The sequence below is a fragment of the Castanea sativa genome, chromosome 9 (assembly GCF_040712315.1).
Source record: "Castanea sativa cultivar Marrone di Chiusa Pesio chromosome 9, ASM4071231v1".
NCBI classification, from domain to species: Eukaryota; Viridiplantae; Streptophyta; class Magnoliopsida; order Fagales; family Fagaceae; genus Castanea; species Castanea sativa.
Window position 1 is genome coordinate 35,110,170 of NC_134021.1, and position 24,892 is coordinate 35,135,061.

Consider the following 24,892-nt stretch of genomic DNA (forward strand, 5'->3'; position numbering starts at 1 on the left):
AACAGAAAGGAGATAAGAAAAGTAAAAATAAAAGGAAGAGGAAGAGATAGATGAAGAGTGACATTAAGGTTGAGAGTAGTGGAGAATTGAATAGGTAAAAGGGGAGAAATAATGGTTGGAAGTGATGGAGAGAAATGGAAAATATGTAGATGATGTGGTCGCTGATGTGGCTCAATATGAGCGTAGCAACAGTGAATGCTACACTTTAGCTTTTGGATATATATAGATTCATGACCCATATTGTCCTAATGTGTCTCTACAACTGGGTAAAGAGGGACATCTAATATGATTAGTATAATACCTTATAATGAAGATGCTCCCTTAGTTAACTTGGAGATTTTACATTACAATCACAATGACTTCTATATCGCTCTTAAGTTTTTGAAATTTCACAATGATTCAAATTTTAATATATTTAAAACTGAATTTAAGACTTGTGCTTATGAATTTAGCCATGATAATATCGATAATAAAATTGATATATATATATATATATATATATATATATATATATTTAACTGTGAAGAACATAAATCCATTAAGATTTTGGACTGCATGAGAAGATAGAGACTCAATAATCAATATTTATTTATTTAACACTATTCCAAGAAACTAGAATTCTAATTTAGCCATGATTTACACTACTAACTGCCGTATGCAGTTTTGGTGTTAGCGTGTGAGTGTATTCTCTTATCTCATTTCTCTTATCCTATATATATGTGTGTGAGTGTGTGTGTATGTGTGTTTATCAAAAAAAAAAAAAAAAGATACTCAGTATTGTTGAGTAGTCTCACATCGGTAAGGTGTGATATTGAGAAGGGGTTTATCACTTGCTCCGCGACACTAACTGTCGCATGCATTTTTGGTGTTGGTATGTGAGTGTATTCTTTTATCTCATCTCCCTTCCTTATATATATATGTGTGTGTGTGTGTGTGTTTTTTTTGCAAAAAAAAAAAAAAATTGTTTGTAATTAAGAAATAATAGAATTTTGTAAGTGTGAGGGTTTTGTTTTTGTTCCCATCTCTATCTTCCACTCTTTTGGAGAAGGGTAGAGTTGGTTAGATCATTTCCCTTTCTTTTGTTCTTGTTTTAATAAAATTTTCTTATTCAAGAAAAAAAAATTAAAAATGATCACGATGCCGGTTAGAAACCTTGAAAAATTAATAGTATTAGTTTATTTTGTTTTGTTGTAATCAGCAATGCTTTTGACTTTTGTTTTTGAAAGGTTAGGAAACTGAGCAAAAGGCAATTAAATGAATAACAACGACTGATTACAATTTGTTACCCAAAGCAAATATCAAATATCCTTAGCACTATAATGAACCAAGTTGTTTATGAACAGCTCAAGCTCAGTTAGAGAAAAAATTTATCCATGTTCCTCTTTTTTTTTTTTTAAGTCAAGTTCAAGCCTTAAGTTTAGGCTTAATTATTAAATAAGTCAAGCTCAAACATAATAATGTGTTTGTGAACAAGATCGTGAACATGAGAACTCAATTTAACTATATATATTATTATATTTTTATGTATATATTTAGTCTAAAAATATATTTATATAGACTTGAAATTATATTGTATAAGTTTGTCAATAGGTTCATATGTTATTAAATTATTATTTGTAGTTTATTGTGATATAAACAATTTATTAGTAGTAAAATTATATAAAATTGTAAAGAGATAAAAAAATTTTAGTCATTGTTTCACAATATATATGAAAAGAATAAGTTAATTAAGTTGATCGTGAACAGGCTCGAGCTTGCTCGACAAGAAAATGAGCTACGCTTAAACATAAGTTATTTTTTGGCGATGATCGAGCTCAAGCTCGGCTCATATTCGGAAAAAAAAAAACCAAATCAACAAATTTGAACTTTTAATACTCAATTAAGCTCGGCTTCTTTACGACTCTAAATATCCTTATTATCTTTTAAATAGAAGTTTGAGAAAATGGTAGATATCAAAATACCTCCTTATGCTTAGAAGGATTATCATATATATATATAGCCTCCTCTCTTTCCAAATGTTACTGTACACCTCCTTGAACCTTGAATTATAGTTTAACTTTAACCACTATTATTGACTAATTTAAAAATCATGACACACATGTGACCAATGGCCAAGATTTACTGCCCAATTTCACACTAATGACATGTGATACGATTGTTACCACTCCCCCAATAAAATGCTCAAAATATTTCATGCAATGCAAGCCTTTCGGAAAATGGTGGTTTACAAAATTTTGACTGCATATATATAAATATTGGATATGTGTATGTTGTAGTCCGTGAGATACATTGTATGTATGTGATTTAAGTAAGAATCCAGCTCAAAGCTTATGAAATGATTTCTGCATAAGTGCATCAGACCCCTCCAGAGTGGAATTCTGTCCACACCGAAGTAGTTCAACAATTAAAAAGATTAGCAGAAAAGCTTCCCCCCCCCCCCCCAGATTCCAAGAACAAGCAAACGAATTTTACAGACAGATGCAAGTGACGAGTAGTGGGCCGCAGCTCTTTTTGAAGAGGTTAATCGAAAAAGAAACATTTGTGGATGTAAAAGTGGTGTATTCAAGGAGATCCTTGCAGTAAAACATGGAATTGAAAAATTCTAGTCCCACCTTCTTGGGCATAATTTTCTAGTAGAGATGGACATGTCTTCCTTTCCAAAAATGCTTCAGTTCAAAAGAAAAATGCTTCCACATCCTCAGTTACTTAGATGGTCAAATTGGTTTCACAATGGTCTTTCCAAGTTAAGCACATTAAAGGAAAAGATAATCTGATCACTGATTATATTTCTAGAAAGCCTCCAGCTATTAACACCACAATTGTTCCTCCACCCCTGTGTGTATATCTTATTACTAATCCATCCTCATCCTCATCCTCAGGCTCTTCCTCAGCAACCCCTGATGATATCCTTAATATGATAGAAAACCTTCCCCCAGATATAAAAGACCAAATAAAGATCTTGACTCTTGAATCCAAATCCAAAAGAATCATTAGAGTCCTCCATAATTACCTTAAAGAGCACCAAAGCCACTTCCTCGCCATATATCTTGACGTGGACCAACCATGGAAAACCCTTTTTGCTTTTTGGGTAACCAATTGGATAGTCATACATTGTCTCTACATGTGGTATTTACTCAATGAGTATTATTTGTGTCTTCATTTTGAACTAGAATTTTACAGTTTTATTTTCCCTCATGGAAATAGATATTTCCGAAAATTCTGGTATGAAATCCTAAAAAATGATGCTCATAATGGAGATTGGAAAAAGCATCTCATCACAGTACATCCAAGATTTGGTCACAAGATTACTACAAGATTAATTGCTAAGCTCAATTCCAAAAATGATATCCAGGCAGAAGGAATCTTTCATCCATCAGAGATGCATTGGATCACTAACCCAGATGGCACACTCCATTCACACATTGACACTTCTTAGGTATCCTGTTACCAGGCTCTCACAAAGGCAGAATCCCTTAATAAGGGAATCTTATCCGAAATAGTGCCAACTGATCCAGAAGTTTGTAGACAACAGTGGCCACTCGAAGATCATTGGGAAATGCCCAATCCTCTTATTGACTACGATGATCCCTATTACCATAACTATGATCCAGATGTTAATACAGACATGGACGAAGAATGGTACCAAGAGATGGATGGGACTAAACAACTTTAACACTTAAAAAAAAAAGTCCTAGAAATATCCTGATGCAATTTAACCTTATCCTTCCTGACAGGCACAATTATTGCCCTTGCAGAAGTCTATCCAGAAGAAGATCAGTCTCCAGCCAGGCCCTAACTCCCTTCGCCACTTGTCAATTCATGACTTAGGCCCCTACTATCTTCTAAAAAGCATAATATACATAGTCCCTAAGCTTCATGGTCTATAAATTGAGTCCTTGTAACTCTGAAGAGGCAAGAGAGAAGAGAAAGCCTCTATCAAACTTTCTATCAGAGTGTCTTATGTCTAATGTAAAAACCCTGTTGAATATAATAATATCAGTTAGTTTGTTGTATCTTGTTCTGTAACCTTATATACTTGCTTAACAATATACTAACTGATACAACAAATTAACTGATACTATTATATTTAACAAGGTTTTTACATCAGACATAAGACACTTTGATAGACATTTTGTTTGGTCCCATCCATTTCTTCCTTGGTACCATTCTTCGTCCACATCAGCATCTACATCTAAATCATGGTTATGGTAGTAGGGATCATCGTAGCCAATAAGAGGATTGGGCATTTCCCAATGATCTTCATGTGGCCACTATTGTCTACAAACTTCTGGATCAGTTGATATTATTTTGGATAAGATTTCCTTATTAAGGGATTCTGCCCTTATGAGAGCCTGGTAACAGGATACCCAAGAAGTGTCCATGTGTGAAAGGAGTTTGCCATGTTGGTTAGTGACCCAATGCATCTCTGATGGATGAAAGATTCCTTCTACTCAGATATCATTTTTGGAATTGAGCTTAGCAATTAAACATCCTGTAGTAATCTTGTGACCAAATCTTGGATGTACTGTGATGGGATACTTTTTCCAATTTCCATTATGAGCATCATTTTTTAGGATTTCATATCAGAATTTTCGAAAATATCTATTTTCATGAGGGAAAATAAAACTATAAAATTCTAGTTCAAAATGAAGATACAAACAATACTTATTGGGTAAATACCACGTGTAGAGATAATGTACGACCATCCAATTGGTTACCTAAAAAGAAAAAGGGTTTTCCATGGTTGGTCTACGTTAGGATAAATGGCAAGGAACTGGCTTTGGTGCTTTTTAAGGTAATTATGGATAACTCTAATGATTCTTTTGGATCTGGCTTCAAGAGTCAAGGTCTTTATTTGGTCTTTTATATCTAGAGGAAGGTTTTCTATCATATTAAGGATATCATCAAGGGCTACAGAGGAAGAGCCTGAGCATAAGGATGGATCAGTAATAGGATATACACACAGAGGTGGAGGAAAAATTGAGGTGTTAATAGCTGGAGGCTTTCTAGAAATATAATCAGTGATCAGGTTATCTTTTCCTTTAATGTGCTTTACTTGGAAAAACCATTGTAAAAACCAATTTGACCATCTGAGTAACTGAGGATGTGGAAGCATTTTTCTTTTGAACTGAAGTATTTTTGGAAAGGAAGACATGTCCATCCCTACTAGAAATTTATGCCTAAGAAGGTGGAACTGGAATTTTTCAATTCCATGTTTTACTACGAGGATCTCCTTGAAAGTGGAGTGGTAATGAAGTTTTGAAGTCTTGAATGCACCACTTTTATATCCACAAATGTTTCTTTTTCCATTAACCTCTTCAAAAAGAGCTGATGCCCAATACTTGTCACTTGCATCTGTTTACAAAATTTGTTTGCCTATTCATGGAATTTGTAGCAAGGGAAGCTTTTCTGCTAATCTTTTTAATTGTTGAACTGCTTCTGTGTGGATAGAATTCCATTCTAGAGGGGTCTTCTTCAAGAGTTGAGCTAAACAGTTCCTATATTTGGAAACCTTTAGAATGAAGTCGAACATGTAATTAACAATTTCAAGAAACTTTTGTATCTACTTGGTACTTGTGAGCTTATCTGGAAATTTGCCAAGAGAGACAGCTATGTGAGGCTGCAAAGTATATTTTCCATCTGAAATGCTTACTCCTAGAAAATCTATAGAAGATTGTCCAATAATCATTTTCTTTTTTGAAAGTATTATCCCTTGGGAATTCACTAAATTGTAAAATTCAGTGAGAAACTTTTCATGGGATTCTGCATCTTTGGAGAACAGGAGGATATCATCTACATAAATTAATGCATTGGCCAAGAGTGCTTGGAACAACGTTACCATTGCTTTTTGGAATTGACATGGGGCATTTTTGAGGCCAAAGGGCATAACTGTCCATTGGTAATGATGATCTTGAATACAAAATGTTGTCTTGTACATTTCTTCTAGATGGATTCCTAATTGCCAAAATCCTGCTTTAAGATCAAATTTTAAGAATACTCTTGCATTTGAAAGATGCTGGAAGAGAGCACTTTTATTTGACAAAGGGAACTTGTCATCTGCAAGAAAATGATTAAGATCCTAATAATTGATTACCAATCTGAGTTTTCCTCTGACTTGTTCAGCATGCTTGTTGACATAAAAAGCTTCACACACTCACAGAGAGGTTGTGGGTTCTATAAGGCCTTTAGAGAGGAGAGTAGATAGCTCTTGTTTAGCTAAGGCTAGATGATGCGAACCTCAATCGACACGCTTTGAGACCTAACAAAAATATTGGAATATTTAATACCAAATGATGCGAACCTCAATCGACACGCTTTGAGACCCAACAAAAATATTGGAATACTTGCCCAAGAAAGCTAAAATTCAGATTTTTGATAAAGACCCTGACCCAACGTTTATAATCGAAACGCGAACCAAAAGTATAAGTTGACCTTGACCCAATGATTATAAAGAATCACGAACCAAATGTATAAAGTTTGAACGCCACAAGGAAGAATCCTTGATAAGTTCACAGTTCTTGGAGAACCAAAAGAGAGCAAAGCCTTACCTTTTCTGAATTTTATTCAATAATTTTCTTAAAAAACGTTTACAGACTTCAGAGCCTATTTAAGGGCTCTAGAAAACTTGACAGACAAGAAAATATATTCTAAAATAACTCCTAATTGATACCTTACCATATCAGGAATCAAGTTTGACCTAAAAAGCATTAAATGCACCTAAAAACAAGGAAAATACCTAAAAAACGTACTAAATAATAAAACCCTAAATAAAAGCTGATATTGCCACCTATTAGAGGAATAAAGCATCAATTTGATTTTGTACCAGGGGCGACAATTCCTAATCGACCAGCTAATAGGAGAAATCTGGAGGAGACAAATGAACTTCAAATTCAAGTTGAGGAGTTGCGTACTATAATTCAGAAGAACTTGAAAAATTGGGAGGATCATTTGCCATTCATTGAGTTTGCATATAATCAGAGTGTTCATTCTACTACTAATTTTTCACCATTTGAGATTGTTTATGGCTTTAATCCACTAACACCTTTGAATTTGCTACCTTTACCAGTTAATGAAATGACTAGTTTGGATGGTGAGAAGAAGGCTGAGATGGTGAAGAAACTCCATGAAAGTGTATGGCAACATATAGAGAATAAAAATGAGCAATATGCGACCAAAGAATCACTCCCAATTAAGTCAGATCAGCCCTAAATAGTTTGAATTAAATTTACTATACTTTCATCTTCCTTTGGGCCAAGCTTGGAATATCCTGCGTTAGAATCAACCCAAATCTCTTGAATCAGCCCATTAAGTGCTTCTTGGATCTTCTTGGATCTTGCTCTTGTAATAGGCCCAATTGGAACATGCCATGGATCCTCGAATGCTTGTTGATTCTCATCACTAGATGTTTTGGGTTCATTCCTCGATGACTGGCTTTTGTGGGGTTTACATCTTCATTCTTTTTGAAGGCAAGATGTATGAAAAAGTTTGGGTTCTAATATGATGGAGGCTAGAGAGCACAACGTGGAATAGGAGACAAATTGCAAATATGGTGTGCTTCTAATATCTAAGTTTTTCTTCTCATCTTTATGTCTTTTTATTTATATTCTTCTATGAATTCTTAACTGGGGTTAAGAATGAAACCTTATTAATGGTTATCAGTATTTACTTATGAGATTTGATTTTTTCCTCATAGTGATTGTTCTATAATAACTGAATTGTTCTTACTTCATATCAATTGACAAAGATAAGATTCTGAATATAGGTTCCATCATGTTTTTCTCATAATTTGATGTAATCTTAATCAATTGAATGCTTAATTTATAATTGCTTGGTTTTAAAGTTGAATATCTCCTAGGATTTGTTTGTTAACAAATACAACTAATGATTTGATTTTATATTTGTACGGGAAATAACATACTTCAAATTTTTTATTATAGCAATTTTAGGGTTCGTTTTAGATTCACTTATTTTGCTGAAACTGAAAACTTTTTGCTAAAAGCATTGTAGATAAAGATAAAGTTAGTTGAATTAGTATAGTAAGACCCATAAATAGTACCAAAAAGTGCAGTGAGACCCATGAATAGTAGCAAAAATAAGTTGAATAGTAAAATAAGTTGGCAAATTTTATCCATGCCAAATGCACACTTAATGATAGTTTCTTCTATGGTACGAAGACTGAATTCTAGATTATCATGCAGTTGTTTGGGAACAACCAATGACCATGAATATATGCTATTATGAATTAACAAGGCAAATTTCAAAACCTTAATTCTTTACTTTTGATTGTTTACCACTCATCATTTCCTTTTATTATCTTTTTGGTTAGATTAATTGCTTGTTAGTTTTATTTAATTTTAAAGCTAATGGCTTTTATTGAACTAGATAGTTTTTTTTTTTTTTTTTTGAGGTTTGGTTAATTTCTCTACATTCACATAAGTCCCAATGGGTTCGACTTCACACAAGTCACATGGCATATGCATGGCATTCTAGGTGGTAAATATATCATTTATTTATTTATTTAACACTTAACAGCAGAGACTAATTTGACACAATACCAAAATGCTAGGACCAAACTGACACATTTGAAATTTCAAATTGACATATGGTCTAAACGTTAGGTACCAAATAGGTAATTTACCCACCTTTTATGGACAATATTTTTTGTTTTTAATTCTTTACCGATTTCATTGTTTAGTTATAAACGCCTAAATTAAAGTATTTGTAAAGGAAAAATTATAAGTAAAATTAAAACCACCCAAGATGAATATGTATAGAAAATAATTTTTTTTTTTTTGTTTATTCTTCATTGATTTCAATTTTTTTCCCTATATAAACATTTCAGTTAAAGTAGATAAATATGTAAAGGCAAAGCAAAATTATATATAAAGTTAAAACCACCCAAGTTGAAGATTTATAGACAATATTTTTTATTTTGATTCTTCATGAATTCATTGTTTTGTTATAAAAATTTCAGTTAAAATAGATGTATATGTAAAGGTATAGTTATATACAAAGTTAAAATCATTCATGATAAATGTGTAAAGAATGATGAAGAGAACATGGATGTGGGAAATGAGGTGGAGCTACAAGAGCATAACAACATTAAATGCTATGTTTCCATTTTTACATATTACTAGTTGCTGACCCACGCGATGCTTGGGAACAAATAATTATTTTGTAATTGTAATATAATGTATAATTTGTTCACTAAAATTCATTGAAAATAATTTGTTCTCCCTAAAAATTAAACAGTTTCTATTCGATCCAATTAGATCTACTTCTGTCCAATTCGGTCTACATGCTCAATTTCGGTCCCCTTAGGTCCATTTTGGACTAATTGGGTCTTAAATTGATTTTTTGTTGTTTGCCTTTTCAAGTTTAGCTCAATTTTTTTTTTTCTTAATTTTTGGGTTGAAAAGTATGCAATTTTAATATATTGGGCTAAATTCTTCAAATTTGAGTTAAAAAATACAAAAAAAAATAGAGATTAGTTATTAGAAATATGAGCATAAAAAATGCAATAAAAATGATAAATATTCAAAAGTCCTATTCGGTCCTATTTGGTCCATTCTGTCCTCTTCGGTCCACTTGGGTCCTATTTAGTCCATTCTGTCCTCTTCGGTCCACTTGGGTCCTCTTTGGTCTACATTAGTCCTATTATGACCACTTCAGTCATATTCAGTCTATTCAGTTCACTTTGGTCCAATTTAGACCTATTCGGGCCATACAGTCAACTTTGGTTCTATTCGGTTGACATTGGTCCTATTCAGTCCATAATTAAAATAATTAATTGTCTACAGAAGAGAATTGAAATTTTTCCTAATATTGCAAAACCACAAGCTAATTAAACTATAAAATAACAATAATAATAAAAACCACCACCTAAGATTACATATGTGAACTTATCATAATTCAAATTATAATCGAACAAATTGTTTCTGGTTTAGAAGGGAAAATGGTTCAAACTGTGGGATTAGCGCATATTGTAACTATCTAAAAAAAAAAAATTTCAAATAAAGCGAACCAATAGAGACAATTGGATTTGACAAAATACTCGTCTAATGAAAAAGTATAGAAAATGTTACCTAATTTGTCAAAATACTCATTTAATGAAAAATTATAATTCCAGAATTTACATTAGATGTAATTTGAATATGAAATATAAGTAAGTGTGTGTGTGTGTGTGTGTGTAAGCATTCTATTAGAATTCTTCACTAAAATCTTAACACATTTGTTTCAATCTGTTTAAAATCAATAGTTGACCTAAAAAAATTAGAACTAAAGTTTTACTGATGTTTACCATATCACTAACTAAGTAGATACATAACTAGAAATTTGTTAAGACTCAAAAACTGTCCCCTATGCGCTCAAACCCACCATACTATCTCAGTATGAACTATGAAGACCTTGATTTAGTATGTTTGGATAGCGGCAATCAAAGCACGTTTTGCGCGTCCAACGTTTTTTGGTGGGTCTCGTGCCTTGTTCATGGGACCCGCAAGTTTTTTTTTTTTTTTTTAAAGAAAAACAACTTTAAAATTGGGTCCCACGATATTATTCACACATTTAAAAATTATTTTACTACAGTGTTTTTAATTTTTAGCAATAAACAGCATCCAAACAGACTCTTAATCTCATCTAGATCCACGCCTCTTAGGAGTGGGCACAGATCTGGTTGGGTTCATGCTTGACCCGCAACCCAACAATGCCATAACCCTATTTACCTAAACCTGCACAGACTGAGTTGGGTCGGGTCCCTTCTTGCTCTTCCTTATATTAATGAAACAATGTAAGAAGCTTTTTCTTATTTTAATGAAACAATGTAAGAAGCTTTTACTTTGGTTCTATTTAAAACTTGGGATTTACACTTACCAATCATTAAGCCCGGCATACGTTGACAAAATTTAAATTTCCAAACAAGTTTCTTAATGAAGTTTGGAAATGGTCCAAATATAATTGCTTTCAATTAAACTTGTAGTCTTGTATTCAAAATCTGGTCAATATATTCAATAAAACTTGTATGAAAAGAATAGAAGGAAACTTCTGTCGTTTATGGAAAGATTAGCTGTCACGAGTTGTTAGGGTTTGTACTTAAGATTTAAGTTCTATTTGTTAAAGCAACAATGTTTTATAAAAAATAAGTCATTTTTCAAAAATTAATTTTTATAAAATTATCTGATTTTCTTATATTTAGTAACAATCTTTTTCTCATTTTTCAAGAATTAATTTTTATAAAATTATCTCATTTTCTGATGTTACTAAATACTAAAAAACACAAACTATCTTTATACAAAGTTTTCCATCGAAACAAACAGAATAAAGCAAATGGGTCCTCGCCCAAATCAAATACCAAACTGACTCAACAAAAATTGCGGGTAGAAACATTTATTAACTCAAATATTGATTCGTGCAAATAAAAAAAACAAATGAAACCCTCCAAAGGTGTAAAAACTCGGAAGAAGAAAAAAAAAAATCAAAACTAGAATCAAGCAGGTCGAGTCATGCAGGTGAGATTCAAGACTGACCTGAGCCCGAAACAGGCCCATGCATGGGACCCGAACGCCCCCCTGACCAGTCCAAAGCCCTTTGGACCGGGTTGGATGGGCAGGTCAGGTTATGCGGATTCCTGCTCAGCCCTATCACAATACAAAACCAAAATATTCCGGATTTTACAGGAGTAGGGTGAGATATTTCTCATCCAAGAAATAAAGCAATTAGAAAGAGTAAAGAGACAAGTAGAAAGAAAAACTCAATGCCATTTATAAATAAACTACATACAGAGATTATAACAAGTAGAGGTCATTACAATTAATCGCATCACCACCTGGATGTGAATGCCCATTAGGGTTCTACACCTTTGACGCCATATCAAAACATCTGCTATTAGTCGGAAGAGGGAGACCAGGAAAGGAGATATATTAGCATATCATGTGGTTTCACCAACCACCACCCCCACCCCCACCCCCGCCCCCGCTACCTCCTGACCATCCATTCCCAGCTTGGGACTGAGAAGAACTTCTCTTAGGTGCAGTTCCCCAACCAGAACCCCCATTATCAGTACCAGCGTCATTTGTACCTGCATCCCCCCACCCAGCATTTTCATTGCCACTAGCTCCACCACCCCAACTATTACCACCGCCACCGCCACTGCCACTGCCACTGCCACTGCCACTGCCACCCCAACCACCTGGGAAAGCCTCCCTGCCTGGTGAGTTTTGAACTTTAGCACCAGGAAAACTGCCCCAACCATCTTCTCCATCCTTGGTAGTTGAATCCCATTTGGGGGCATCATAGCCAGAATCTTGCCTCTCATTGCCGGAACTATTTCCTCTGCTGCTGTTATACGAACCTCGACCACGTCCACGCCCACCATATGGCCTAGGCAATCCACTTGGATGTCCATCTCGGCCACCTCCATTTCTATAATCATTTCGGCCTGTCAAATGAAACATGGAAGTCATGAATTATATAGGAACATGAGTTGTAGGCCTAAAATCTTTCTCAGAAAGTAAGACATGGAAAGGTCATCAAGGTGATTTTCCCATTGCAATGATTGAAACTATTGCTTTAATTCCAGCTCAAAAAAAACCATGCAAAAGATTTGTTTTGAAAGAGAATCAAAATTTATCGATAACCTTGTGAATAAAATGAGTACATTTGGAAGACAATTATTAGTAAAAAATTTATAACTATTTTCTAAGGACTTGAGATCAGATTTTACTGTGGGAATTATGATCAAGCCTATAAGAGGCTTTTTCCTAGTCAACTTGTTTTGAAAAAGAATCAAAATTTATTGATACGATTATGAATAAAATATGTTTGGAAGACAAAGATTACTAAAAAATTCAAAACTATTTTCCAAGGACTTAAGATCAGATTTTATTAAGTGATCATTATTATGGTCAAGCCTGTAAGAGGTTTTGTCCTAGTCCATTTTCCTACCAAACAAGGACGAGAGAAAAATACTTAAAAAATAAACGTTCATGCAAAGATGAATGTTTATCACCTTGCCATATATTATTGTAAAAGAATGAAAAAAGAAGAGCAGCTCAAATCCAAAGAAAACAATAGGACTTTAAGATCGAAGTGTAGGTCATGATATTTGCTAAACATTTGGCAGGTTTATCTTAGTAGAGCCAGATATGTCCAAAAATACAGTTCAGGAAGTTCAATACTTTACTATTTAGTTGCATACGTCAAAGACAAAATGAAGAATGAAATTTAATTTTAAAAAACAAAATCAAGAGGTTAACAGTATTACAAAAAATCATTGGGATAAAACACATACAAGTTGCAAACTGAAATCACAAAATAAACAAACTTATATAAAAGGTTTGCATACACTAGCATTGTAAACAGAAACAAAAAAAGAAAACAAAAAGAGGAATGGACCATAACAGAACACGGTAATGCAAGTGTTGATGCATAAAATATACAATTATAGGCAATTGATATTTCTGTGGAGTATACCTGTTCTTGAACCAGGTGTAGAAGATCGATCCCTGTCATAAGATTGACCCCTCCAATTATCCTCATCGGTTGAACCACCCCAGCCACTACCCCCAGATGCCCCTGAAGAGCCCCCAGTTGCAGGGCTTCGCATTGGCACCCTAGCAGCAATCGATCTGAGAGATTGTGCTGACTGAGGATCATCAATATGTCTCTGGAAGTATGCTACAAGCCGATCAATGTCCTCAAACATCCTTTTCCGGAATTTAAATCCCTTTGGATATAGACCAATATACTCATGGTGTGGATTTGTACTCCTTACATAGGTCAGGATGAAGGTGCCTGGATGCTCATGTGAGATGCCAAAACAATAAACTATCCTTGTAGGATTTTCTGATTTCTCAATCCTTAGGAGTTCATCAACTTCTGCTTTTGTGCCCTTCCTGAACTTTCGATAACTTAGCATTCCTTTCAAGTGAGACACCAAGGGATCAACATATCTATCCATCACCTACAGTTTTTTTTTTGGGATAAGTAACAAGCAACTTCTGGAAGGTAAAAAACAACATTTACACACGATGTAAACAGCAAAATTGATTTTCACTATGTTTATGCCAAGATTAAATCCAAAAGGTGACATCAAGAGGCCCAAAAGCCCATACCCTTACCCCCAATGAGTAACTACAACAATATAATATTATTTTTCTCCAAAATCATATATGCTAATTCAAATGGCCATTTATCTACAAATTTGTACACTAAATCCTTATGCTGCTGTGATGTGAAGAGCAACACTCCACAACGGATGTCTTTCTTACTGGAATTAGACTAATATCTACTCATTTAGCAATGAGAGCTCACAACCTTTGGAAAAATAAAAAGGGATTCCATCTTTCCCTCAATAATTATAACTATATGATATAAGTGCCATTAGTTCTACTCATTCAAGATGGAAGGTATACATATAAGCTGATTTGGTAGGCAATGTCAATCTTATCCAGCTCACTTTGATTGCAAAAGCTCCCAAGTTCAATTCTCAGAAGGCCCCATTAATCAATATCAATATTGTAAAGATTACATATAAAATATCAAGTTCAATTCAGAACTTAGAGCAGTTCACCACTGTCATCAATATGTAACTTCAATAAACAACAACCAATCAGAAAACACCCCTCTAGAGAAAAATACTAACCTCATCCAAATCCTCAAAAGTGTCCTCCCCAATTTTCAATGACTTCCCAATACGAAGTAAACTTGTGATGTCCTTGTGCTCCTTTCCACCTTCAACTATGTCCTTTTGAGCATAAACTCCATCATAAACTTTGAGAGTTAGAGTTAGATGAGAAGGTCCATGGCGACTGGGACTTATGATACTTTCGCCAGGATCCTTGTCAGACAAGAACTGTAAGATCCAATCAACATAAAAATGTATTAAAATCTTGCCAACATATTAAAGAAACTATAATACAAAACATAATAACAATTAGTGAAAAACAAAGAAAACCCTATCTTGGTGCCTTCCAGAAATGATATGCTATGGCTTAAATACTATAATTCAAGTAGAACAATTTAGAAGAATCTCAATTTATTTAAATCTGAAAAGCAAGGAAAATTTTAAATCTAATTAATCATTTACGAAAATATATCTATTGAGAGGGGGGGGGGGGGGGGGGAAGAGGGGGTGAGATACAATTTTGTCCCTGAATTTTGGTCTATATTTGACAGCAATGGATGGAAAGGGATCGAGGCCAAGGTTGCAGGTTCAAGGCATCAAGCCCTACTAGGTGTATGCATGCATAACTTACTAATTAGAAAAATGTAGAAACATATTATATGCCGAAATTACAAATATATCCTAAAACTTATAAAGGCAGAACACTCCAACTAGATTCCGTTTAAAAGTATAAATGATCCTTCTAACAGACAAGCTTCATAAATCCAATAAACATTAAGCACAAATTATTAATATGCATGCTATTAAATGTTTTAGTTGACAACATACCTCCTTTGCTTCATCTAAGGTAATATTCTGAAAGCGGGGATGAACAATCATCCTTGGCTTAAAATGCTTCTTTGCAAGCTCCTTTTCTTTGCGAGCTTTGTCTTGCTCACTTTGAAGCCTGCTTCGGTCTTCAAGATAGTATGGATCGGCATTTCTGACATACTGAAGTCGGTTACTTCGCATCTCACTCTCTTTAGAAACTAGGAAGACCTGATACCTATTCTTTTGAATTGACTTAATCTTGCAAGTGAGAATGTCACCTTCATGTAGCCTGTCAGACAACTCAGCCTCCCTCCAGTCATCTGAATAGTCTTCCTTCATGAGCATCCCAGTCAAACCAGATTCAAGAACACAAATTGCTTTTTGACCTTGCACCCTACGGACAGTGGCTTGCACAATTCTTCCCTCAGCAAGGGTATCCTCAGTTTCACCTGAAATCATATAGAATTCATCATCTTGACTAGGCTCTTCATATTGCTTACGCCAATCCTGAAAACCCTGCATAAGTTCCCTTTTTATGTCATAAAAAGTTTCCCTCTTATTCGCACGGTTCTTGCCATTAGCATATTCATCAACATCAAGGCTTCTCAAAATACTAGGTCGATCTCTAACATGCTCTATTGCCATCTCCAGCGCATCATCATCATCATTTGTGTCACCTCTTATGTCCTCGTCATAAACATCTTTGGCCAACTCTTGTGCGAGATTATAAGATTCTGGATGTATTCTTGTATCATCTAGCAAATCAATGAACTGGCTGCTGCTAGCAGCCAATCCACTCCGCCGGACACGCAAGAAACCAACCGAATTGACAAACACCTTTTTACCAAGTCCATGCACCGTGACAAAGTCCTTTCGAGTAAATATGGCCCCAGCTCTTACCAAGGACCTCTGCAGAGATGCTGCCTTCCTAGGACCAAGCCCAGAAATGAACTGTAGAGGAGCAAACAACCATTCATGACTGATAGCCAAATTAATGTCAACACCCACTTGGTTTGTTACGTCTACCAAAACCTGTTCAATCATTCCATATTTCTCATCTGGGTTTAAAAAGTTCTCTAGCGAACTAAGTTTCCAAGATAAAATCTCCCTTCCTGGTCCACATAGCGTCGCAATCATTGCCAAAGGATTTTGCAAATATCGCCCGAGAGCAACAGCCCGTTTAACAATGCCTGACAATACAAGAGAACAAAATTAATAAAAGAAGTCTAGAATGCATTAAAAATAAGAAAGGTAATGAAGTATGTACCTGATTGCCCAGGTAGCTGGTCAGATGAAATCCGAGAGTTCTCATAAAGGCGAGGTAGAGACTCATCCCCATATACAATGCTTAACCCATCCATCTCATGCCCAACATCTCTGGGATTTTCCTCCACCATCTTGAAAATAATCTGATAAACACATGGTAAACTAAAATAAGACCACCTCCAACAAATGAGAAATTAAGAACATGAACTGCAGAACTGTTCAACACACAGATTCTTAAACTATCATGTAGTAATTTATCATTAATTCGTCACAAAAATATTTAAGAGATTTATAAACTGCAGCATAACAGATTTGCAAAAAATAAGAAATAAAAGGAAAAAAAAATTGCACTGTCTCAAAACCATTCTTGGAGCCTCTTTTTAGGCTTCAATGATTACCTCAATCCACAAACGCATCCCACAAAATCCTCAACATCAAAGCCCAAATTCAAAATACAAATATGAAATCTAGTACCTCAAATAAGGAAAAAAAAAACCTCTAAATAATTTTGGCTATAGTCCCCGCAGATAAAGTATCATGTAGTAATGGAACTCAAATCAATGGAAAAATGAACTACCTTTCTATGACATCCCAAAGGAGCAAAATATAAAAATAAAGACAAGGAAATACAAGCTTAAAATCTTATGTTTACATCCACTACTAAAAATAAAATAATGAAATGAAATGAAAGGAAACAAAATTTTTTTTTTTTTTTTTTTTGAAGAAACAATTTTCTCATATTAAAACAACTACACCAGCCTAATCTTTTATCAGGCATAGAGCCATTTTAAGAGGACAAGTAGCTTACTGATATCATACTGATATCCGATACATTAAATGATTTCAAAGCATCTTTCCGCCCAAAAGAAGTGAATTCCTAGAGTGTTCTACACCCCCCCCCCCCCCCAAAAAAAAAATGAACAAACAAAAGTTTGCTACATATTCAAGAATAAACATGCAAGTTTTATTATATGTATTACACTGTTAACTGAAGGTTTGACACCTATTACTCATCAATATCGAACAAGTCAAATTATAATAAGCCAGGGTCAACAATCTAATTACGTGTCATGAATTTTCATTTCAAGAACAGTAGCAAACCAAATCAACAGAACCAACAAGTGTCATTCTAAATCCATTCCCTAGTATAACTTGATGCCATTCAATCTATTCAAATCTCAGAACCATTAGAAAATAAAAAATATATCCAAACATGAAAAAAATAAAAGATAACAAATAGAGTTCTAGTAAAAGAAATTGAAACATTATTGGAGAACCATACATTACACATCGTAAGTTGTAAAACAGATAAGCTTTTTAAATTATATTTAGTAATGAAAAAAACAAACATCACCACTGCTTCAAAACATTAGGGTTCAGATTTTTTAGAATGAAAAACGATTAAAAAGAAATATTGTTAAAACCTACCCATTTTCTATAGGTAAGCTTACACAGTGGTTTTGAAGCCACAGCCTCCAACCATTCTTATGGGGGGAAAAGGTGCGGTATAATGTGAAACACCATTACAATAATCTATTTTAAAAGATAAAATAGAATTCGGATAGCACTAGTTTCAAAAGAAGCAAAGACACGACGACAAATGCACATTGCATCACACTTCCTTGCATAGTTTAATAAAAATGTTAATGATAATATAATAAGAAATACTAGAAAACCATGAGATCCATAAATTACTGAAACTAAACATAGCGCTAAAGTTCAGGATCTCGAGAACAATAATCACAATTCCGAACAATAAAAATTCAATGACTTCCATGGAAAGATAAATAATGTTCACCTCATATATATCCTCCTTCAGTCGGGTACAAGATAGATTTACAGCTCCTAAAACAACAACATGTGGTTGGTGATCTGTCATGAACTTCAATACACGTTCCTGATCATTTTTCTTACGTTGTTGGTCATTCACATTTTGGGACCGCAAAGTGAGGGACCCAGTGTAAAGCACATCCAGCACCTCACCTGATGAATCTAACATTACAAAGGTAGTAGCTGGCTTTCCAGGACCCCAACAGCAAGCCATGACCCTTGGTGCAGCTTCTTCATCTGAGTTAATATCAGTTTCTTTCCGTTGATATGGGCCCACGGAAACTTTGTTCCACAAAACATTCCCATACTCCATAAGTAACCAGTTTTTCGCTCTACTGGTCAACAAAGATCTTGCTTCTTTCTCCATGGAGGGCATAAGAAAACCAAAAAGTGCATCCTGCAATATTAATTTCCTCTGCTCATTCCATAGTTGAGCAGATTTACTAACACCATCACTAAGATAATACTCATTAAATTCATTTATTAACTTCTCCAGATCCCTTTCTGGCATCTTAACCGTAACCTGAAGAAGCCTCTCCTCTTCAGCCTTCTGAATGAGGAGCCATTGTGCATCATCAAATGCACTAAGAGGCTTCTCGCGCAACCACTTCACCCCTGCAAACTGATGGAAAGAATCTATTGCCACATTCCCATCAGGTGTTGGACAAGTTGATACCACAGCATGATCCATAAAGTTGCTACGGACATGTTTCCTAACACATGGCTCACAACTTATCTCCACAGCTGCCTGGAACAAGTCACAGACAATTGCAGTCAAACTTAGAACATAACCGTTTGATCAAAGCATTGAACTGAAAAATAGTTGCACAGATGCCTATGTAGCACAAAAACTAGCATACCATGTGCCTAGCTCCTTTAAGCACAGCTTGAGGTGTCTCAAACATTGCACATGTAAAGTTAGAAGCCATCTCCTCAGGTGTTTCCTTAGGATCCTCCAACTCATCATTTCTCTACAAACCAACAACATAAGAACAATAAGCCTTTGTTCAACAGAATAAAAATTGCAAGGCAAAAGTAACCTACCATCTTTTCTAATGATAGCTGCAATCCAAATTGCTCAGAGCTGTAACCAAACTTGTTTGCAACCTCCCATAGACCAGCTTTACTGCAAACACTATATAGTGATTTCCTCTTGGGCCTCTTGTATTGTCCCTCATCCACTCCCACTTCACCCGAAGGGAAATGTAAGTTAAACTTGGAGTCAACATCATCAACCTCCCTTTCTGATCCTGCTGCCTTGAGTGACTTCATAATTGAGTCAAAGAGTTGCTGATTTAAATTGAGTCTTGTTACATCATACACACGTCGAGATTCTTCCTCAAATCTCTTATTGTAGTATGACTGAAGAGCACTCTTTCGCTTCTGAAGCAGCAGCCACTTTCTGTCCAAGTCTTGAATTGCCCAAAGTACCTTCATATATGCAAATATCAGTTATTCACTTATTAGTCTTGCTCTTAACAAGCACAATTTTCCTTTTTTAATTTGAGTAAATATTTCATCAATTAACATGCCAGTTCATCCTATGAATAAAAAACTCACCTTGTGCCACTTTAGAGTAGGTGTCTTCTCATTCTTATCCTGATTTTCATCATCATCTTCCGGCTGTTCAGGATCTTTCAGGAGACTTAGGCACTCCTCCTTTCGATACATAGCAATAAAGGGGATCTGAAGGCATGAAGAAAACGCCAAAATAATAAGATAGAGATCAAATAAAAAAAGAGTGGCTTCCAATGTAGATTAATGAATACTAACATCTAGTTTTTGCACATGCAGTAGGTCCAAAAATCTCATGATATCATCTTTCTTAATAGACAGATCCCCCCCTTCCTTAACAGTCCCCGTGCCTCTCTTGCCAAACAAAGGTACCGTACCACTTTGGAGTTGATTATATATCCAAGCGGTCTCTTCAACTATACTATCATCCAATGGAGGAGAACCAGTGCTCTCCTCAGATATCTGAAAAGGAAAACTATTATATACATGTTATCTCACATATTTGAAATAAAGATATATCTCAAAAGGCCTGTCAAACCTGCATTCTTTCTGGGATGTCAAGCTCCTTAATCTGGTCATCCTTCTCTGTCATATACTTCTCAGAAAGAACAATTGGTTCAAATTCATCTTCCAGCCTCCTTTCCCTCCATTCAGTAGAATCTAAACCTTGCTTACGGAGCTGCAGGAGTTCATCAACATCACCGAATATTTCATGAGCTTCCTGCAAAGCTGATGAGGAAACTCCAGGCGCCCTCCTAGTCCCTCCTTTCTTTGGCCGCCTCCCTCCTCTACAATTGAGCCACTTAGTTAAATTAGTTTCTTGGTAAAACAATAGAATACCTCAGTATTGAAGAAACACACACAGAACATACTTGGGAGGAGCTCCATGCTCATCTTCTTCGTCCACAATAAAGTCAGCCATTTCATCCTCCTCACCAATGTCTCCATCCTCTTCATCTTCTGCTTGTTCCTCCTCTTCGGCAATGTCCTCAAGCGGAGCACCTACTAAATCACAGCATATTGTCAGTCAACAGTCATCAGGCACCTAAACCAACAAATTTTATAAGACAATACCTTCATCATCACCAAATAAACTACGCTTAAGCTTCTCCTCTGCAGTTCTCCCACCTTTTCCACTTCCAAACATCTCCTCCTCATCAGATAATCCAGAGGGCTCCTCGGAAACCCCCTGAGCTTTTTTCAGCCGCTTAAACTTTTTGCTCTGCTGATAAAGATTCAAGATAAAACATCTACCATATGAACCATTATACTTTACACATACACAGCTCTACAAAAATTTATAATAACATCAAGAGGATGAAATGAAAAGATATCAAGAAAGTTCAAAACCTTCCAACGGGGAATGGTTATATTGTTGTCCTCCAAGAGCTCATAGTCATCTTCATCAAGTGTATAATTCTCTCTAAAAAGTGGGCATAGAAGTTGTTAGAATCAACAACTTTCATTCCGGGTTTTAACAGAATAACTAAAGAAATGGAAAAAAAGATTTGCTATGTAAAACAATTTCAAATTTGAAAGGGGAAAAAGGGAAAAATATATATCAACTAGCCACAAAGTTTAATTGTTAGATCAAAAAAATGACAATCATTTGTTTCAATCAGTATCAATTAAAAAAACACAAGTATTTATCTCTTCTTTTTTCTTACTATTTTCTAATCAACAACCCAGTCCATTTCTTTTAAATGTGTGAACTTTATATAAATAACAGCCAGAGGAAAGAAAATCTACTTTTTCTTCCGTTTCTTCTTCCTCTGCCTCTCCTCATCACTGTCTGCCCTCTCTTCTTCATCTTGCTCCTCTTCTTCATCAACATCATCCACTATAAATCCATCCTTCTCGTATTCATCCTGCCCTTCTTCTGCACAAAGAAATTAAAAAACCAAAAATAAAAAATAAAATTATTCAGTCTCCCCCCACAAAATGCACCAAGATACTTCCAACAGAAGGTAACTGCATACATCAGAACAAACAGCCAAAAGTCCAAATAAAATTCCAAATTACATTGAACTGCACAACTATCACAAGAGTGGAACAGAGGCACTACGAAGAAGTTCCCAGAGTTACGAAGGAAACTTCGAGCTCATATTGGTCATGGGTTGAGAATGAGAATTTTTTTTTTTTTTTTTGATAAGTAAAAGTTTATTGATCTCAAAAAGGTGAAACACCCTACTACACAGGGTGTGTACAAGGGGGCAAACAATCAAGAACAAAAATTACAAGAATCTAAAAAATCAAGAAAGGATGAAAAGGATTGGTTCCGCAAGGCAGCCAACCAATCCATTAAAGTTCTAAAGAAAAATAGCTTCAAGTCTAATATGGATCTCTCATTATCTTCAAAGCACCGACTATTTCTCTCCCTCAATAGGCACCACAATAAGTAATCGGGAACCATAAGCCATATATACCCATTTCGATGGCGGCCAAAACTTCCTTGCCAACATGCAAGAAGCCCTACTACAGATTGCGGCATAACTCAACTCACTCCAAACAACCTGAACACCATAGCCCACATATCCATAGCAACCGGACAATGAAGAAAAAGATGATCAACCGATTCACCATTACACTTGCACATATAGCACCAGTCCAATACCCAAACCTTCCTTCTTCGTAAATTGTCAATCGTTAAACATTTTCCTAAAGCAGCAGTCCAAACAAAGAAAGCTACTCGAGAATTGAACTCTACAAGATCAAATCTCCAATTGCTCCTCAGGAGTTCAGTGGTAGAGCAGTCGGCTGTTAACTGACCGGTCGTAGGTTCGAATCCTACGTGGGGAGATTTGATTCATTCCAAATTAAAGAAAAAGCATCTCATTGAGTGCCACATAGTAAATTATATAAAATTGACCATGACTGTGCCAATCAGAACATAATTTTGATGGGAAAAATTAGCATGTATATAATTGATTCATATACAAAAGAAACAACCATCAATTCTTCAGAATCTCAGTTAAAAATAACATAAATTTTCATGTCAATTGAAGTTCACAGACTACAAAAAATTGCTAAAAAAGCTTAAAACCAATACCACAACAGTGGTCAACCACTAGAATTCAGATGGAAATAATTCCAAGATGAACATATATTATTTGAGAAAAACAGATTTCAGAAATCAATTTTTCTTATAAAAATTCTTCGGAAACCAGACAAAGTGTTATCACTTTGGACAAATATAAGACTCAGATTCTTATGTCTTATCAATCAATATTACTTGGTAAAAAAAATTAATAATTAAAAAATTAAAAATCCACAACTCAATTATAATTTCTCACCAACCAAACACAATTAAATCCAAGCCTCTAAACTCGCACTCCGAAATTTCCCATCAACCAAACAGACCCCATCAAAGGGGAAAAGAAACTTCTTACTCAACATGCAAGCAAACAAACAAAACCCTAAATCGAAAGACTTTGACTTTGAATTTGAAACCCTAATCCACACCAATCAATCGCATTAAACCCCCCCCCCCAAAACCCAAAACCAAACAATTTAAAAAATAAATAAAACGAAACCCTAGAAACCGTACCATCTTCTTCGTCCTCTTCATCCTCATCGCGACCACCTCCATGACCGCCGACGTGTTCCCTCTCGTCCTCGTCTTCAACCTCGAGCTCATCTGTTTTTTCAAATCCAACAGAGACCAATGTGAGAAACCCAGAAAAATCTAGGGCTTAAATTTGTCCAAAATCAAAATAAATAGAGAGAGAGACAGAGAGAGAGAGTAAATTTGGGTCTTCGAGGGCTTACCTTCTTCATCAGAGACTACGTTTTTGCCCATTGTTGGAGAAGAAAATTAGGGCAAAGATGAGGAAAAAAAAAAAAAAAACACAGATGAAAAGAGAGACTGAGCTCGTGGAAATATGTGAGAGAGAGAGAAAGGACTGCGAGTTTTTGTCAGTGTAATGGGGGACGAAAGAAATTTATATAGAAAAGTGAATTTAATTTGTATAAGCGAGAGCGAGACAACAAATAGTGGCGGTTTCGAGTGTGTGAAAAAACATAGGGGAAAAAACACTTTTTGTTCCTTATATCGTTCCTTTTTTTTTTTATATCTTGGTCCTTAAGTTTTTGAAGGTATTGCCATTTTAATCCCTGCCTCATCTAGTGACAAAAATAAATAGCTTACCCGAGTTCGAGTTAGTTCAATTAGTAAAAAAATTTGACATTAAATAACATATTTGGAGTACCTATAATAAAAAAAATCACTAAAAAAGCCCTTAAAAGTTAAAACATTCATTCCTCAAATTAAAATAAAAGAACCCTTAAAAGTTAAAACATTCATTCCTCAAATAACACCACCGCGCATTATTGGCAATAGTGACTTTACAGGTATAAGTACTTATGGAATGTGGGAATAAGGGTGGGGGTTCAACTCCCTAAGAGGGAGTTTCACACGCATATACACTTAAATTAGGTTAAAGGATAATATTTACCTTGTATCAAAAATAAATAAATAAAAATAATGAATTAAAAAATTTTAATCCTCTTCTTTTTTTTTTCTTCTGGTTTAGCAACCAAACACATATCAAAAGTTAAACCTAATCAAACCCCTAACAAAAGTCAAATCCAATCAAAACAAAACCCTTTGATTGCGCTTCCTTGCCCTACATGACCTAGGTGTTAAATGTTGATGCTAATTTACTTAGATATTAAATAAAAAGACATCTTAGAGTGATAGATGTTGATATTAATCTAATACTTTGCTTGTGTATATGATTTTATTGTAATGGACATCATTAGATATAAGGATGCAAATGCCTATAGTATTTCGAAGTTGTAAAATACAAGGATGTTTATAGAATTTTGAATCACAAGTACATGATTAGA

The 24,892-nt window shown here is 34.9% G+C and overlaps 1 protein-coding gene and 1 non-coding gene across 5 annotated transcripts; one reads left to right on the forward strand and one right to left on the reverse strand.

The window, feature by feature from the left end:
* Positions 1–11,480: 11,480 nt before the first annotated feature.
* On the reverse strand, positions 11,481–24,138 carry LOC142611268 (transcription elongation factor SPT6-like). 4 transcript variants are annotated; one of them, XM_075783344.1, is made up of 17 exons: positions 23,813–24,138; positions 23,592–23,681; positions 21,794–21,923; positions 21,395–21,467; positions 21,119–21,266; positions 20,917–21,046; positions 20,583–20,832; positions 20,303–20,506; positions 20,090–20,215; positions 19,574–19,960; positions 19,390–19,500; positions 18,498–19,277; positions 16,701–16,842; positions 15,452–16,623; positions 14,642–14,851; positions 13,471–13,960; positions 11,481–12,436 (listed from the first exon to the last, which is right to left on the reverse strand). In XM_075783344.1, the coding sequence occupies exons 1-17, from the start codon at positions 23,841–23,843 to the stop codon at positions 11,937–11,939; spliced, it is 4,974 nt and encodes a 1,657-aa protein (XP_075639459.1). In that variant the 5' UTR covers positions 23,844–24,138; the 3' UTR covers positions 11,481–11,936. The 4 variants fall into 4 exon arrangements, with proteins under 4 accessions (XP_075639459.1, XP_075639458.1, XP_075639457.1 ...); XM_075783343.1 differs by having other exon boundaries at positions 20,917–21,049; positions 23,813–24,085; XM_075783342.1 differs by having other exon boundaries at positions 21,119–21,269; positions 23,813–24,084.
* On the forward strand, positions 22,772–22,843 carry TRNAN-GUU (transfer RNA asparagine (anticodon GUU)). The gene has a single exon. It is a non-coding gene; the product is annotated as a tRNA-Asn (tRNA).
* Positions 24,139–24,892: the final 754 nt, after the last annotated feature.